Here is a 12,978-nt window from a genome sequence, read left to right on the forward strand (position 1 = left end):
GTCCCGCGGGGGCTATGCGCTTTATGCCCGTGATTAACGGGTCGGACGGAGAGCAAATCTCCACTCTTCTGATCGTTTTGCATGGAGATATCTAATAATACCACCGGGAGTCAGTCCTGTTGATGTATTTCCGAGTTCTAATGCATCTTGTTATTACGCTAAGCCCACAGCTGGGGCGTTACGCAATCCCGCATAGATCCACTCGGTGGAGACCATCGCATCGGATATGTTTACTGCACGATCCAAGATAATCAGTAATCGGGCTCGAGGGACTTCGAGGATGAAGCGAGCGTAAGGAAAGAAGATTATCCACCTACTATCCAATAAATATTATTGTGCTACGATGCCCATTCTGCCCAGCCTCCGATCTTCAAGTTAATAGGGCCCCGTGCAGGAACGGGGGTGAAACAAGTGAAGCGCCCTTGCAAATGCCGTTTCCATGGCAACCGCACGCCTCCACTTTGTTGATCGAAGCCGCAGTGGACGGATGCATCGGGGCCGAGACTGTTTGCTGTGACCGGCAGTTCCTCTTATTTCTTGATTTCCCCAGCTCTTCCACTTCACCAACTGCCTCGTGGACACTTTTTATTGATTACTTTCTACTTTCAATCGTCCCTCGAAAAGTTTTGGTGAGCTTGATCATTCCTCAACCCCCCACATTCCAATGCTCTTCCGAATTATGTATTAACGTCACAACGAACCTGTCAAAGACCTGCCACACGGTGTCTCAGTGCTGATACCACTAGAATTGTAGTCTGGGGTTTCCATCACGCAGCGTGTCTCATCTCTCACCGACCAAGTCACGGTCCCCATACTATGAGGATCTGAAGACCAGAATACTCCCGAACACATTCCGCGGCCGAACGCCATGAATCGTCACCCGCCGTCCAATTACGGGGATGAGCCCCCAGCCTACTTGGACCACGAGGCGGCCTCATATCTGTCCGACCAGGAGTCTCCAAGTGCGGCGTCGCGACACAATGGCGCAACCATGCGCTTGTTGCCGACCAGCGGCGACTTTGACACAGACTTGAGTGGCAGTCCTCGTGCTCCATCTCCGTCCAACTATTCCCGAGACTACTCAGATATCACTCCGTACGTATATGCTCTTCTATTCGTTCCCAGCCTTGTACCAGTGGAGCCTTTATTCCCCGACACATTCCAGTCGTTACCAATGCAACGATGCTCTTCACACGCTGTGCAGCCTCGGCGCGGCTGCCCAGGAATGGGTCCCACCATGAGACGCGAGTGTAGAAGGAGAGCTTGTCTTTGAGAGCTAGTTTGACACTGTGGCGTTGGCCTAAACAATGCGTACCTAGTACTTGTTTATGATATCGCCCTGCACTCAGCATCCCCACTTCCAATACACTGCCTGTTTCACCGCAAAATGGAACACCCTACGCGGCCTCGTACTAATTTTCGAACGCGGAATAGGACCAACCAAGCACCATACGACCCCCGGTTTTATCAAGTCCCTAGTGCCGTTTCCCCGTCGCGTCCGGCTTCGAGTCTCGGAGGCGCGCCTTCCATCCCAATCCCCACAGCTAGTTTAGCTGATACCTCAGCTTATCCTTCGATCCCACCACGCACGGGATCTCCCACTCGCCCATGGAGCCCTGGTCATGTTCGACCTCCGTCGGTATCGAGCGTTGGATATGAACGCGCCGATATCAATGGCAGCCCTCGCCCCGGCACGCCCAGCTCCCGATATGGTGGCAGCCCTAGGCGGCCCTTGCCACCGGCTCCGCTGTTCTCTGCACCGACAGCCTCAGTTGGAGAGGATACCAGCATCGATATTGGAGATGGGCACGGCGTCGAGGATCCTTTTGGCGGAGGTGGCCGGACGATTCACCATACTTCTCGAAACAGCGTGCGATCATTTATGAGCGAGTCAACGGTGATGGGTGACGAGAAGGACCAAATGTCTAAGGTGGACTTGGAGGATGGAGAAGAAGAAGAAGACGATGGCATGATCGATCCTAACCTCCACTATGGACCGGCTCCTGAAAAGCAAGGCCGTCGCGGCGTCCGCCCCACTCAAATGGCCAAGAAAGAAGTTCAGCTGATTAACGGTGAACTGATCCTTGAGTGTAAAATTCCTACTATCCTGCACAGTTTCCTACCACGTCGTGATGACCGCGAATTCACTCATATGCGGTACACGGCTGTCACATCTGATCCGGATGACTTTACGAACAGGGGCTACAAGCTCCGCCAGCAGATTGGCAGCACCACTCGTGAAACCGAACTCTTCATTTGCATTACCATGTACAATGAAGACGAGATCGGTTTCACTCGTACCATGCACGGTGTCATGCGGAACATCAGCCACTTCTGTTCTCGCACCAAGTCCCGCACCTGGGGCAAAGACGGCTGGAAGAAGATTGTGGTCTGCATTATCGCCGACGGCCGCAAGAAAGTACACCCCCGGACTCTGAATGCGCTGGCCGCTCTCGGTGTCTACCAGGAGGGCATTGCGAAGAACATTGTCAACCAGAAGGAAGTCACCGCTCACGTGTATGAGTACACAACCCAAGTCTCGCTCGATGATGATCTCAAGTTTAAGGGCGCTGAGAAAGGCATCGTCCCCTGCCAAGTCATTTTCTGTCTTAAGGAACACAACCAGAAGAAGCTGAACTCGCACCGTTGGTTCTTCAATGCTTTCGGTCGTGCGCTACAGCCGAATATCTGTATTCTGCTGGACGTTGGTACCAAGCCAGACCCCACTGCTCTGTACCACCTTTGGAAGGCCTTCGACCAGGATTCCAATGTTGCGGGGGCTGCGGGTGAAATTAAGGCCGGTAAGGGTAAGGGCATGCTTGGTCTGTTCAACCCGCTTGTCGCGAGTCAGAATTTCGAATACAAGATGTCCAACATTCTGGACAAACCCCTTGAATCGGTATTCGGCTATATTACTGTGCTGCCTGGTGCGCTCAGTGCATATCGTTTCTTTGCTTTGCAGAATGATGCGGATGGCCATGGCCCGCTCAACCAGTACTTTAAGGGTGAGACACTCCACGGTCAAGATGCGGACGTGTTCACAGCCAACATGTACCTCGCCGAGGATCGTATTCTCTGCTGGGAGTTGGTTGCCAAGCGTGAAGAGAGGTGGGTTTTGAAGTTTGTCAAGAGTGCTGTTGGCGAGACGGATGTGCCTGATACGGTGCCTGAGTTCATCTCCCAGCGTCGTCGTTGGCTGAACGGTGCTTTCTTCGCTGCTGTGTACTCGATTTTCAATGCGAAGCAGATCTGGAAGACCGACCATACCTTGACTCGGAAAATCTTGCTGCACATTGAATTCGTTTATCAGTTCCTTAACCTCTTGTTCACCTACTTTGGTCTGGTAAGTAACCTCGATCCAGGCAACTGATCCTAGACCTGTGCATGGATGACGACTAACCAATCCACTCTAGGCTAATTTCTATCTCGCTTTCTATTTCATCGCTGGCTCTCTCACTGATGAGACCCTTGATCCTTTCGGCCATAATATGGGCAAGTATATCTTCATCGTTCTGCGATATGCTTGTGTATTGGTTATGGCATTGCAATTCATCGTCTCTCTTGGTAATCGACCTCAAGGGTATGTTCTTCTTTTCTTGTGACCGAAGCATTTTGCAGTGTTAACCACTATGATAGTGCCAAAAATCTCTACCTCGCTGGTATAATCGTGTACGCTATCATCATGTTTTACACGGTGTTCTGTGCCTTGTATCTCGTGGTCGAGGAAGTAATGTCCTTCGCTGGCGTTGGAGACTCTTCGCTGGATATCAGCAGCTCTTTGATGGCCAACATCGCCATTTCTATGTTGTCCACTGTCGGCCTCTACTTCTTCACTTCGTTCCTGTACCTCGACCCGTGGCATATGTTCACTTCGTCCGCCCAGTACTTCCTTCTCATGCCGAGTTATATCTGTATATTGCAGGTCTACGCCTTCTGCAATACCCACGACGTGACTTGGGGTACGAAGGGTGACAACGTGATTAATACCGATCTGGGTACCGCGAAAATTATCAACGGCACCACCGTTGTGGTGGAGATGCCTTCTGAGCAACTCGACATTGACAGTGGCTACGATGCCGCGCTACGCAACCTCCGCGATCGCCTCGAGGTTCCCACTCCGCCCCTCTCCGAAGCTCAAATGCAGGAAGATTACTACCGCGCAGTGCGCACGTACATGGTCTCCATCTGGCTCGTTGCCAACGTTATTCTTGCTATGGCAGTTTCCGAGGTATATGGCGTTGACTCCGGCGGTACGAATATCTATCTGTCTATCATTCTATGGTCTGTCGCTGTTCTCGCCGCCATTCGCGCCATCGGCTCTACTACCTATGCTATTCTCAACCTGGTCCACAAGATCGTTGAAGGAAAGACTAAGTTCGATGCCGGCAATATCTCCAACTTTGCTCCCAGCTCTTTCGGTGGAAGTAGCTTTGGCGGAGGCAGCTCAGAAGCACCCTCTAAGCCTATTCGGTATAGTGGCGGTCCGAGTTTCAAGGATCGCATTGCTGAAGCCCGGTGGTCTGTTGGTCGTGTGTTCGGCAAGGCTATGTTCTGGCGAAAGTAGATCTTGTTTTTCATTTCTTCTTTTCTTTTCAAATATGTTCGGATCTGGGAGGTTTGACTTTCTGGAGTTGGGTTTCATGATGTTTCATTTTAATGATGGAAATATTGGCATGATATGAGCTGTTTTTAGTTTCAATGCTTACTATTTCTACCCTGCGGGGTGCTATGTGTCTATGTGTATTGATCGGATGTATTTATGCGCGTTGAACTCAAATTACGATTCTTTCCAACATGTGTTGTCTGTTTCTTGGTTATCCTGAGAGTGCTCTCCTTACCACTCCTGCGTTCCCTGTTTCCCTGCTGGCTTTGATATTATTCTGTGAGCATTTCTCCTATAATGCTTCCGTATTCAACACAACCATCTGCCTCGCAGCCCCCATCTCCAACGCACAGTTCACATACTCAAAGCGTGCTTCTCCATCCTTCAAAACGGACACCTCATGCCACGTCCGAAACTTGCGCGCATCACCAAATCGCCTGCCATGCTTAACAGCCGCCGCATAAATCGCCAAGTGCGACGGGTGTCGTGACGCCCAGTTTTCCAGGTCGCCCATGTTTCTGAAGAATCCCGTCACGCAAGATTCCTCTAGTTCTCGAAATTCCGTCGATCCTGCTGAATGTACCTTGCCGACGGCCTCTACATTTTGAAGGTACCGCACCCCAGTCGCTCCACTCTCCTCCGACGCATCCCAGAGATAAGCCAGCCCAGTCCGTAGCTTTGGCTCCACAGCCTGTAGATATGCCGTCCGCTCTTCCTCGTCACAAGACCCCCAGAACTGGCCGGACCGGATGTGCACCATGTTTGCCGGGTTGGTCCCCGTCACCGACATTCCCATTGTCCCAGAGGAGCGTGGCAGCTCCGCACTTGGCGTTTCTGCACCCCTGCTTTGCACAAAGAGATCCTGGCCGGAGCCAGGTATTCGGTCTCGCGCTGCGCCCCAGTACCCCGTGTGCAAGTGCGATGTCGTCGTCGTGCCTGGTAGCCGGGCAAGCCCGGGCAAGTAGTCTGTCGCGGAGTACACCGTTTCCAGGCGCGACACATCGCTCACGAAACTCTCGGACCACAGGCTAGTTCTGGGTTTCATGGCTGGGTTGAGGCCACGATAGAGCTGTAGAAGGTTGAGGGTTGCGAGGCTCTTTCTGAAGTGGGCTTCGTCGGTCCAGTAGCAGGCCCAGACTGAGGAGTACTGCCCTGATTGAGGGGCTATCGCAGGGGTATTACAGGGAGATACATTCTGTCCCGTGAGAAGGTGGCTCACTGTATCATCTAACATCTGGAACTGTTCGGTTGAGGATGGGGCGTGTTGGGGGTCCGCAAGCCATTGCTGGACGTGGGCGTATGGTTGTGGGAGGGCGGATATGCTGGTCTGGGAGTCTTCAGATTTGCTCTTGGTCACTTTTACGCCGATGTACGCTGTGAAGACCCTATCCACGTCCGAGGGGAACTGTAGGTGCAGCCTCGGAGTGGGGTTGTGGTTGGGCGGCTGTCGAAGAGGGAACGTTCGTGTGCAGATAAAACGGTGACCTGGCACGACTCGAATAGGCCATATAGCATGCGAAGAATGTCTTGTCCATGGCGATGTTGACAGGCGCATTTTGGTCTTACGTGACATATATACGCATGTCCCAGATCGAAGTGCACCGAGTCGAGCTGTAAAAGTATATGAACGGAAGTTGCGGCTGTTGCGGAATGGCGCTCTGCCGCGGCTGTTGTCGATTGTGCGGGGAACTCGAGCGCAATCGACAGGTTAACAATTGGGCTTCTGCTACTGACTATGCCGGGTGAGCGCTTACTATTCGGCGTAAATTGGTTAATCTGAATTGTGTTCAAGAGGAATATCTGTGATCTGACATGTTGTTCCCGTGTAGACATTTGATTAAATCTGATCGTGATGTATCATCATCATGGCCTAGTTTGTCTTGCTTATCCTTTCCTGCAACCAGCTAGGAATGGTTGGTTCCTTTTGCCACGCTGTTCGCCAGTCTCTCTGATGATCAGGAATGGCACAAATGGCTGATACAACCCAAACTTCCTCACCGGAAGATAGGTCCATCGAAAGCGAAGGCAATAGCGTGCGACCATGTAGAAGATTAGAATTTGGATCAGCCAGGACAATCCGCCCGGAACGGTTGGTCTTCTTGTGCAATTCAACGATGCCAACAGCGCCCGCTGATGAGACAACAACTGCACTACGATTGTCGTGCATGGTACCTTCAGAGTCATTGTCTCCCATAGGCCCCAGAATACGGCCATTGTCACTACGGCATCCATAGATAGCAAATGCCCCCTCGGAGGTTTGGAGAGCGCGTCCGGTTCGGATGCGATGAGCACGAATGTGCCAATTCTCATTCTCAATTCCCGGGGGCACGAGAATAGTTTCAACCTCGACATCGGCCCATGGCTTCCAGCTGGAAACAAGGACTGGGGAGCCGTTAGGGTCGGGCTCCTCAAAGTGTGCGTCTATCGCAAGTCGTCTCGTTTGCCAGATATCACCACCATCATCTGATAATGCAAGCATACTATCTGGCGCATGCTGCTCAAGCTGATAAGAGCCTGTCGGCACCGAGTACCCAAACGCTGAACTATATGCGAACTTTCCATATTTAGCCTGCGTGGCTTTCAATGGATAGTGGCACGCTTGGCCCGACGACAGAATAAATGAGTGCCCTCCACGACGAATAGCAATATGCTTGGGATACTTCAACGCCGCAACCGCTGGTAAGCTGTCGCTAGGATAAGGCTCTTCCGGAGAGGCCCAGAATGGATGAGCTTCCGGAAGTACCAGAGGAATGAACGAAAGGCAACACCAATACGGCGACCCGGGCGAGTTATAGTTTTCGGTCAGATACATATTGGCGTACGAGTATCCGAGGCTTAGCGTGCCATCATTGTTGAACATGTCCTCCTGCGTCGCCCACCAGCGAAAGTGTCGGAGAAGAATGCCCTTTACAACGCCCCAGGTGAGTGGTGCAGGTAACTCGATATCGGCAAAACCTAAAGCACCCCAGAATCCGACCATTGCAAATCGATAGGTCATGGAGCGACCGAATGGAATGGAGCTTCCTGTGAAGATTTGAATCGACCTCAGTCAATCTTGGTACTTCTTTTAATAAATTGCGATCATCAAGGGCTCACCATCAGGATCGAAGTAGTGCACAAAGTCCCGCGCAAATTCTCTTGCACGCTGCCGATAGCGCTCAGCTCGTTCAACATCGAAATCACTCGCCAGCTTGGAGTAGAGAAGTTGCAAAAATTGAATCGCAAAAGAGCCAGAATAATAGTCCATTTGATGGTGGCTTTTAGGACCATCATTACTCCACCCACCGCCAACATGGAAAGTATCCAGATGGTCCATATCTGCCTCAATACGGGATAAAGAGTATGGCGCGCCGTTCTTTCGTAGACCTAAGTTCGCAAAGACACGAAACCATAACCTGGATACATACAATTCGTGTTAAAACCCTCAAATGTGCGAGCGGTAATCATAATGCGTACCAATTCGTGTTCGGCATCTCTCGTGCATTGATGCTATTCAACCAATTCGTAACGTTCTCTTTCTGCCCACTCGTTAATGGATCCCAAAAGGTACCAGGCGCAATAGCAAGTGTAAATCCAATTGGGCACATTTCAACCATTCGCTGATCGAGATCTTCGATATTGCCCCAAAATTCAGCGTGGTTCGGGTCCGTCCCGTTGATAATGCCTTCGCGCCAGCGATTGGCCTCCGCGTATTCATACCCGCCACCCACCAGGGATGCCAGACCCCAAAGAGGACGGGCATATCCTTCAATCTGGGCGCCGCCTTCGTCAAAACGAGTCGTGGACGTGCCGATCTTCACCCGGCTTCCACCGGGGGTGAAGAGAGGAACTAGTGGGTCAAGAAGCGCGCGACAGGCATCTTGCAAATCAGATCGAGTACGGAATGGCGATTTACTAAACGCCTGCGCAGGTGTCTTGCCATTAGCGTGGATAGACATTATATGTTCTAGATATTTTGACGCGACAACATGATCATAGGCAGTGGCCGACTTAGCATTTGGTTAAATAGAACCAGGAGACATCGGGCGACTGTCCGACGATGGTGGGGAAACCCCGCGTACGATCGGGTTTCAAGCTCCTTCACCCGACGCGTTAGCTTAGCAGATTAGCCGGTTGTGTATATTTGCTAAAGTGGTCGGACTTGTTTGCGAATACCGAATCAGCCAAATTTGGGGCCAATCATGTCTCAACACCGATGGTCGGAAGCAGTCAAGTTGGGGGGATATTTGCGTGGGGGTGTTGTGGCTTGAATTTAGCCGATGGGTGTGAAGCACCCAAGCCAGCATTTAGGAAGATCGACCGCATTTGCAGATTTCTTACTGCAGCAGGGGCTGACAAACTAATGTGAGCATAATAAATTCCGTCTGTCCTTTGCCTTAAGTAGAAGACACCTCTCATTGATGGGAGCTGCTATTCCATTGTCCAGTCATGTCTTTCAACAGAAGCCTAATCCGAACCCCTCCACCGGCTTCCAACATTTTATTTACACTATTTAAGTGTGTAGCTAGCCAATTTTAAAAGGATTCAACTTAACTATTTTTCCACCTGGTTGCTGTGGTGCCCGAGTACGATTTTCAGTTCTACTATTACATGCATTCCTCGGTAGCATATAATTGACGTGAGTCATTGGGTCGATTTATTTGATAGAAAGAGTGGATGCCGTACCCAGCGCATCTCGGCTTGAATTGTAGGTTCCAAAGCAAGACTGATAAATCTAGACCTCACAGGTTATGTAGACCAACAAAGCTCATGTGAAATCCGGGAGCAACATCATCAAAAGCACTAATGGAACTCTAAGCACTACTAGGTAAGCACGTCAGATCTAAGGGCTTACCCTGGTCAATGAGCATCCAATAAAGATTGTCGTGGGATAAAGTAGCCCCTAGGCCCCCAACTAGAACCTGGTAGGCGACATGAAAAACTCGGTGAGGGTGTATCAGCTTACGAAATTAGTCTCTTGGGTGGATCTTGTGTCTTCTTGGAAGGAGTGCGTCATAAAGACAGCTGCCCTTTAGATAACATGCATTTGCTCGCATTCAAGTCATACCCAAACACTGAAATTATTTCTACCGTTGAAGAAAATATCTGTATTCTCAAGTTTTGAAGCAATGATCAGAGATCTTGGTCAAAGCAAACTCCCACGCACGGGGCTTGCCGCCTTGCTAGCTGGACTTGATATACCGGGAGAGATCAAGCTGCCAGACAGCTCTACTGTGGCTGTGGGCACAGGCGAGCCACTATACAAAGTCACATTCCGTACTAAGCGCTCCCTGAAGACACCGATGACTGAGTTAGGCGTGGGTCGTGCTTTTGTTGCCGGTGATATCCATGTAGAAGGAGATATCGGTGCACTCTTTGATGCGCGAGAGAAGCTGCGCGAAAAAGTACCGCTTCGACAGAAGGTCCAATTTCTCTATGATTTTGTTCGAACTGCGACAACGATGAATGCTAAGGCTATTGGCGATCACTATAGCCGTGGAGATGATTTTTATCTGACGTTCATAGACAAACGCTTCAGATTCTATTCTCATGGATTGTTCCAACGACCCGACGAGACTATCGAGGAAGCATCGGAACATAAACTTGAATCTATGTTCAATGGCCTGGGTCTCAAAGAAGGCATGCGCATTCTTGATATTGGCGGGGGATGGGGTGGAATTACTCAGTACTGCGGCCCTCGTGGCGTCCATGTCACGACGTTGACAATCGCACCAGATTCAGCTCGCTTCATTCAACGTCTTATCGAGGACAAAAACCTCCCAGGCCAAGTGTTTTTACAAGACTTTCTTTTACATAAGCCCGACGAGCCCTATGATCATGCTGTCATGTACGGAGTCATCGAACACATTCCAAACTATCAGCGCTTTGCTCGCACCGTGTGGGATGTGCTCAAGCCAGGCGGTCGCATCTATTTGGATGGATCAGCAGCTATTGAGAAGTTTGCTGTCAGCTCTTTTACCAGAGACTATATTTGGCGTGGCACCCACACATTCATGACAATCCAGGATGTCATGGCGGAATTTCTTTACCATGGATTTGAGATATTGGATGTCACGCGAGAAACCCGTGATTATGAACTCACAATGCTGGAATGGGCAAAACGTCTGGACGCAGCTAAGGAAGATATCATCGCAGGCTGGGGGAAGAGACCTACCGAGTCTTTCGATTGTTCCTGTGGGGAGGCACACATGCATTCAAGACCAACACTTTACAGGCTTATCACCTCATCGCGGAGCGAACATCGTCTCCTGGCCCACGTCCTTCTACCGTCCGGCGCATTAAGCAATTCTTGGGTAATCTTCGGTAAATGAAGAGTGCTTTGGAATGTTTGATAGATTCGGTTGGAAATAGAATACCAATGGATACCTTAGCAGCAATGAGAGGGAATGGGGTGAATTTGATTTTCAAGTACTGACTTGACTCTATATGAGGTAGAATGGAGCAAAACTTGAATTTAAATATGGCCCCTCCGACTCAACGATGGTAGTCCCAAGCACTATATATGATAAGGATAGGATATTAAATCTTTCTTCTTTAGTTTATCAGTGCGTTTTTGCATCACTCTAGCTACTTGAGCATGTGAAAGGCTTGCTGATTGAGCCCGACTCGAATTTATCGATCTTTCCAGAATTAGAACACCTAGCATGATCGTATACAAAGAACTATGATGACTTACCAGCTCCACAATACTGGCATATGTACCACATCCAAAGATGATCATGCCAACTAGGAATACTATAGCATTGTAAATTGCAGGCTTGAGGTTATGCTGTTCATACCAAGCACCCTCCCGTAGAAGCATATACCACATCACTGGTGGAAGATAAAACGATAGCCCGGAAACAAACAGTGATGAAATGATGGATAAAAGCTCCGAAAAAATGGGAATTGCCTCAGCAATAATCCATGCCAGAACTGTAACAAGGAAAACCAAGCCGAGCCATGTAGTCCAGCCTTTTGCAGTGTTCACAAGACGGACAATAGAGTCTTGATAAAATTTGCCGTGCATGTATCGGCAAACCACAGTTGTATTAATCGACCCGGAAATGAAGATAACTGGCAAGGCTATACCGAAGACTACCCTTGAGATGAGGGGTCCCGCTGATAGCAAGGCAGGTGATTGCACGTCCTGTCCGACAAAAGCATATATAATTGATCCCGTCAGGGTATAGATGATAATTTGGATACCTCCCAGCCACCAAAGCGTTTTTATGTAATCGCTAGGCGTGTGCATGTCCTCCATGAATGACGGCAAGCAGCCAGCAAATGAGTATGCGAACACAATGTTGTTGGTGGCTACGATGGCCGCTGAGAAGGTAAGACCGGGCTTTGGCCAGGCTGACCATGGGACAATATTGTCGAAGGAACCGTTCGTATTCTGAATACCAGTTGCAATCATAGTGACTCCTATGGCCAAAATAATGGAGGCGAAGTCGACATAACCGAGTATCGCAATTTCGGCAAACGATGGGGGAATCGCAAGGAGCATAAGAATGGCAGCAGACGCAATGCTGAATATTAGGGAGCACGAGCCGCTTTGAGTAATCGTTTCGAAGGCAATAGCCCCAGTCAAGCAATGCGACCCGATGACAAATATCAGAAGAGCCACGAAACTGCCGACAAATATCTTCGAACCAAACTTCCCAAAAAGAAGATTTCCAACGTCTGCATAGTGAGCGACCTGCGGATATCGTAATTTGACCTGTCCGATATTATAGCCGGCATACATTGCCACGAACCCAATGCCCACTGTTAGGATTACTCCTGCAACCATGCCAAGACTTGCGAATGCGTACGGTAAACTTAGACTCCCAAGTGCAATAGCCTCAACTATTGATATAACGGTAAGGCGCTTCCAGCCTAGGCGATTAAATCGGTCACTCGAGTCCAGTATATATTGCCTTTCGGGGTCTGAAAGCTGCGGGTCTTTGGGAAGGCCCTCGCTAGCCATGATGAAAATGACACGAGTCAGTGATGCCTGTTCGATTGTTAAAGAGCAAAAATTGGGAGAGAGGTTGTGGTCTTGTTATTTAAGAGAGGAAAATCGATAAAAAGGTAGAGCCAAATGTGTTGTGATGGGAATCAGAAAGATCAGATAAGATCAAGTGACATGGTCCTCGGATCGGAAGTTCCCGCCAGGTCTGAGCTTACTAGCTCAACCCCACCAGAAAGTCGCTGTGAGACATGGCGGTCGACAGACCCTGTTTGGAAGAATTTACGCAGATCGTTACATCGCTTCCTTGCGGGAGGGGAATGTGGCTTGTTCGAATATTTGGAGGCAAGAATCGGGAGAAACTTTTGCTCAAGGCTCACCCAACGGCGTCTTGACCTCGGTCCTTCTCTGTCTGTTTATCCATGATCAATATGAACTACAT

The 12,978-nt window shown here is 49.8% G+C and overlaps 5 protein-coding genes across 5 annotated transcripts; 2 read left to right on the forward strand and 3 right to left on the reverse strand.

The window, feature by feature from the left end:
* Positions 1-868: 868 nt before the first annotated feature.
* On the forward strand, positions 869-4,564 carry chsB (chitin synthase class II; the record flags this gene model as incomplete). The annotated part of the gene is made up of 4 exons (XM_057080377.1): positions 869-1,095; positions 1,435-3,343; positions 3,414-3,580; positions 3,637-4,564. 4 exons carry the CDS (start codon positions 869-871, stop codon positions 4,562-4,564), a joined length of 3,231 nt encoding a protein of 1,076 aa, XP_056930705.1.
* A 331-nt stretch (positions 4,565-4,895) lies between these two features.
* On the reverse strand, positions 4,896-6,158 carry N7462_008663 (phenylacetaldoxime dehydratase family protein; the record flags this gene model as incomplete). The annotated part of the gene is made up of 1 exon (XM_057080378.1): positions 4,896-6,158. One exon carries the CDS (start codon positions 6,156-6,158, stop codon positions 4,896-4,898), a length of 1,263 nt encoding a protein of 420 aa, XP_056930706.1.
* A 315-nt stretch (positions 6,159-6,473) lies between these two features.
* On the reverse strand, positions 6,474-8,541 carry N7462_008664 (glycoside hydrolase family 154 protein; the record flags this gene model as incomplete). The annotated part of the gene is made up of 3 exons (XM_057080379.1): positions 6,474-7,627; positions 7,700-7,998; positions 8,060-8,541. The coding sequence occupies 3 exons, from the start codon at positions 8,539-8,541 to the stop codon at positions 6,474-6,476; spliced, it is 1,935 nt and encodes a 644-aa protein (XP_056930707.1).
* Positions 8,542-9,711: 1,170 nt separating this feature from the next.
* Positions 9,712-10,914, forward strand: N7462_008665 (S-adenosyl-L-methionine-dependent methyltransferase; the record flags this gene model as incomplete). Its single annotated transcript, XM_057080380.1, has 1 exon — positions 9,712-10,914. The coding sequence occupies one exon, from the start codon at positions 9,712-9,714 to the stop codon at positions 10,912-10,914; it is 1,203 nt and encodes a 400-aa protein (XP_056930708.1).
* Positions 10,915-11,166: 252 nt separating this feature from the next.
* Positions 11,167-12,554, reverse strand: N7462_008666 (uncharacterized protein; the record flags this gene model as incomplete). Its single annotated transcript, XM_057080381.1, has 2 exons — positions 11,167-11,223; positions 11,280-12,554. The coding sequence occupies 2 exons, from the start codon at positions 12,552-12,554 to the stop codon at positions 11,167-11,169; spliced, it is 1,332 nt and encodes a 443-aa protein (XP_056930709.1).
* Between the last annotated feature and the right edge of the window lie 424 nt (positions 12,555-12,978).

Source organism: Penicillium macrosclerotiorum, assembly GCF_028827735.1.
Source record: "Penicillium macrosclerotiorum strain IBT 26536 chromosome Unknown utg000008l_segment0_segment0, whole genome shotgun sequence".
In the NCBI taxonomy this organism is placed as follows: Eukaryota; Fungi; Ascomycota; class Eurotiomycetes; order Eurotiales; family Aspergillaceae; genus Penicillium; species Penicillium macrosclerotiorum.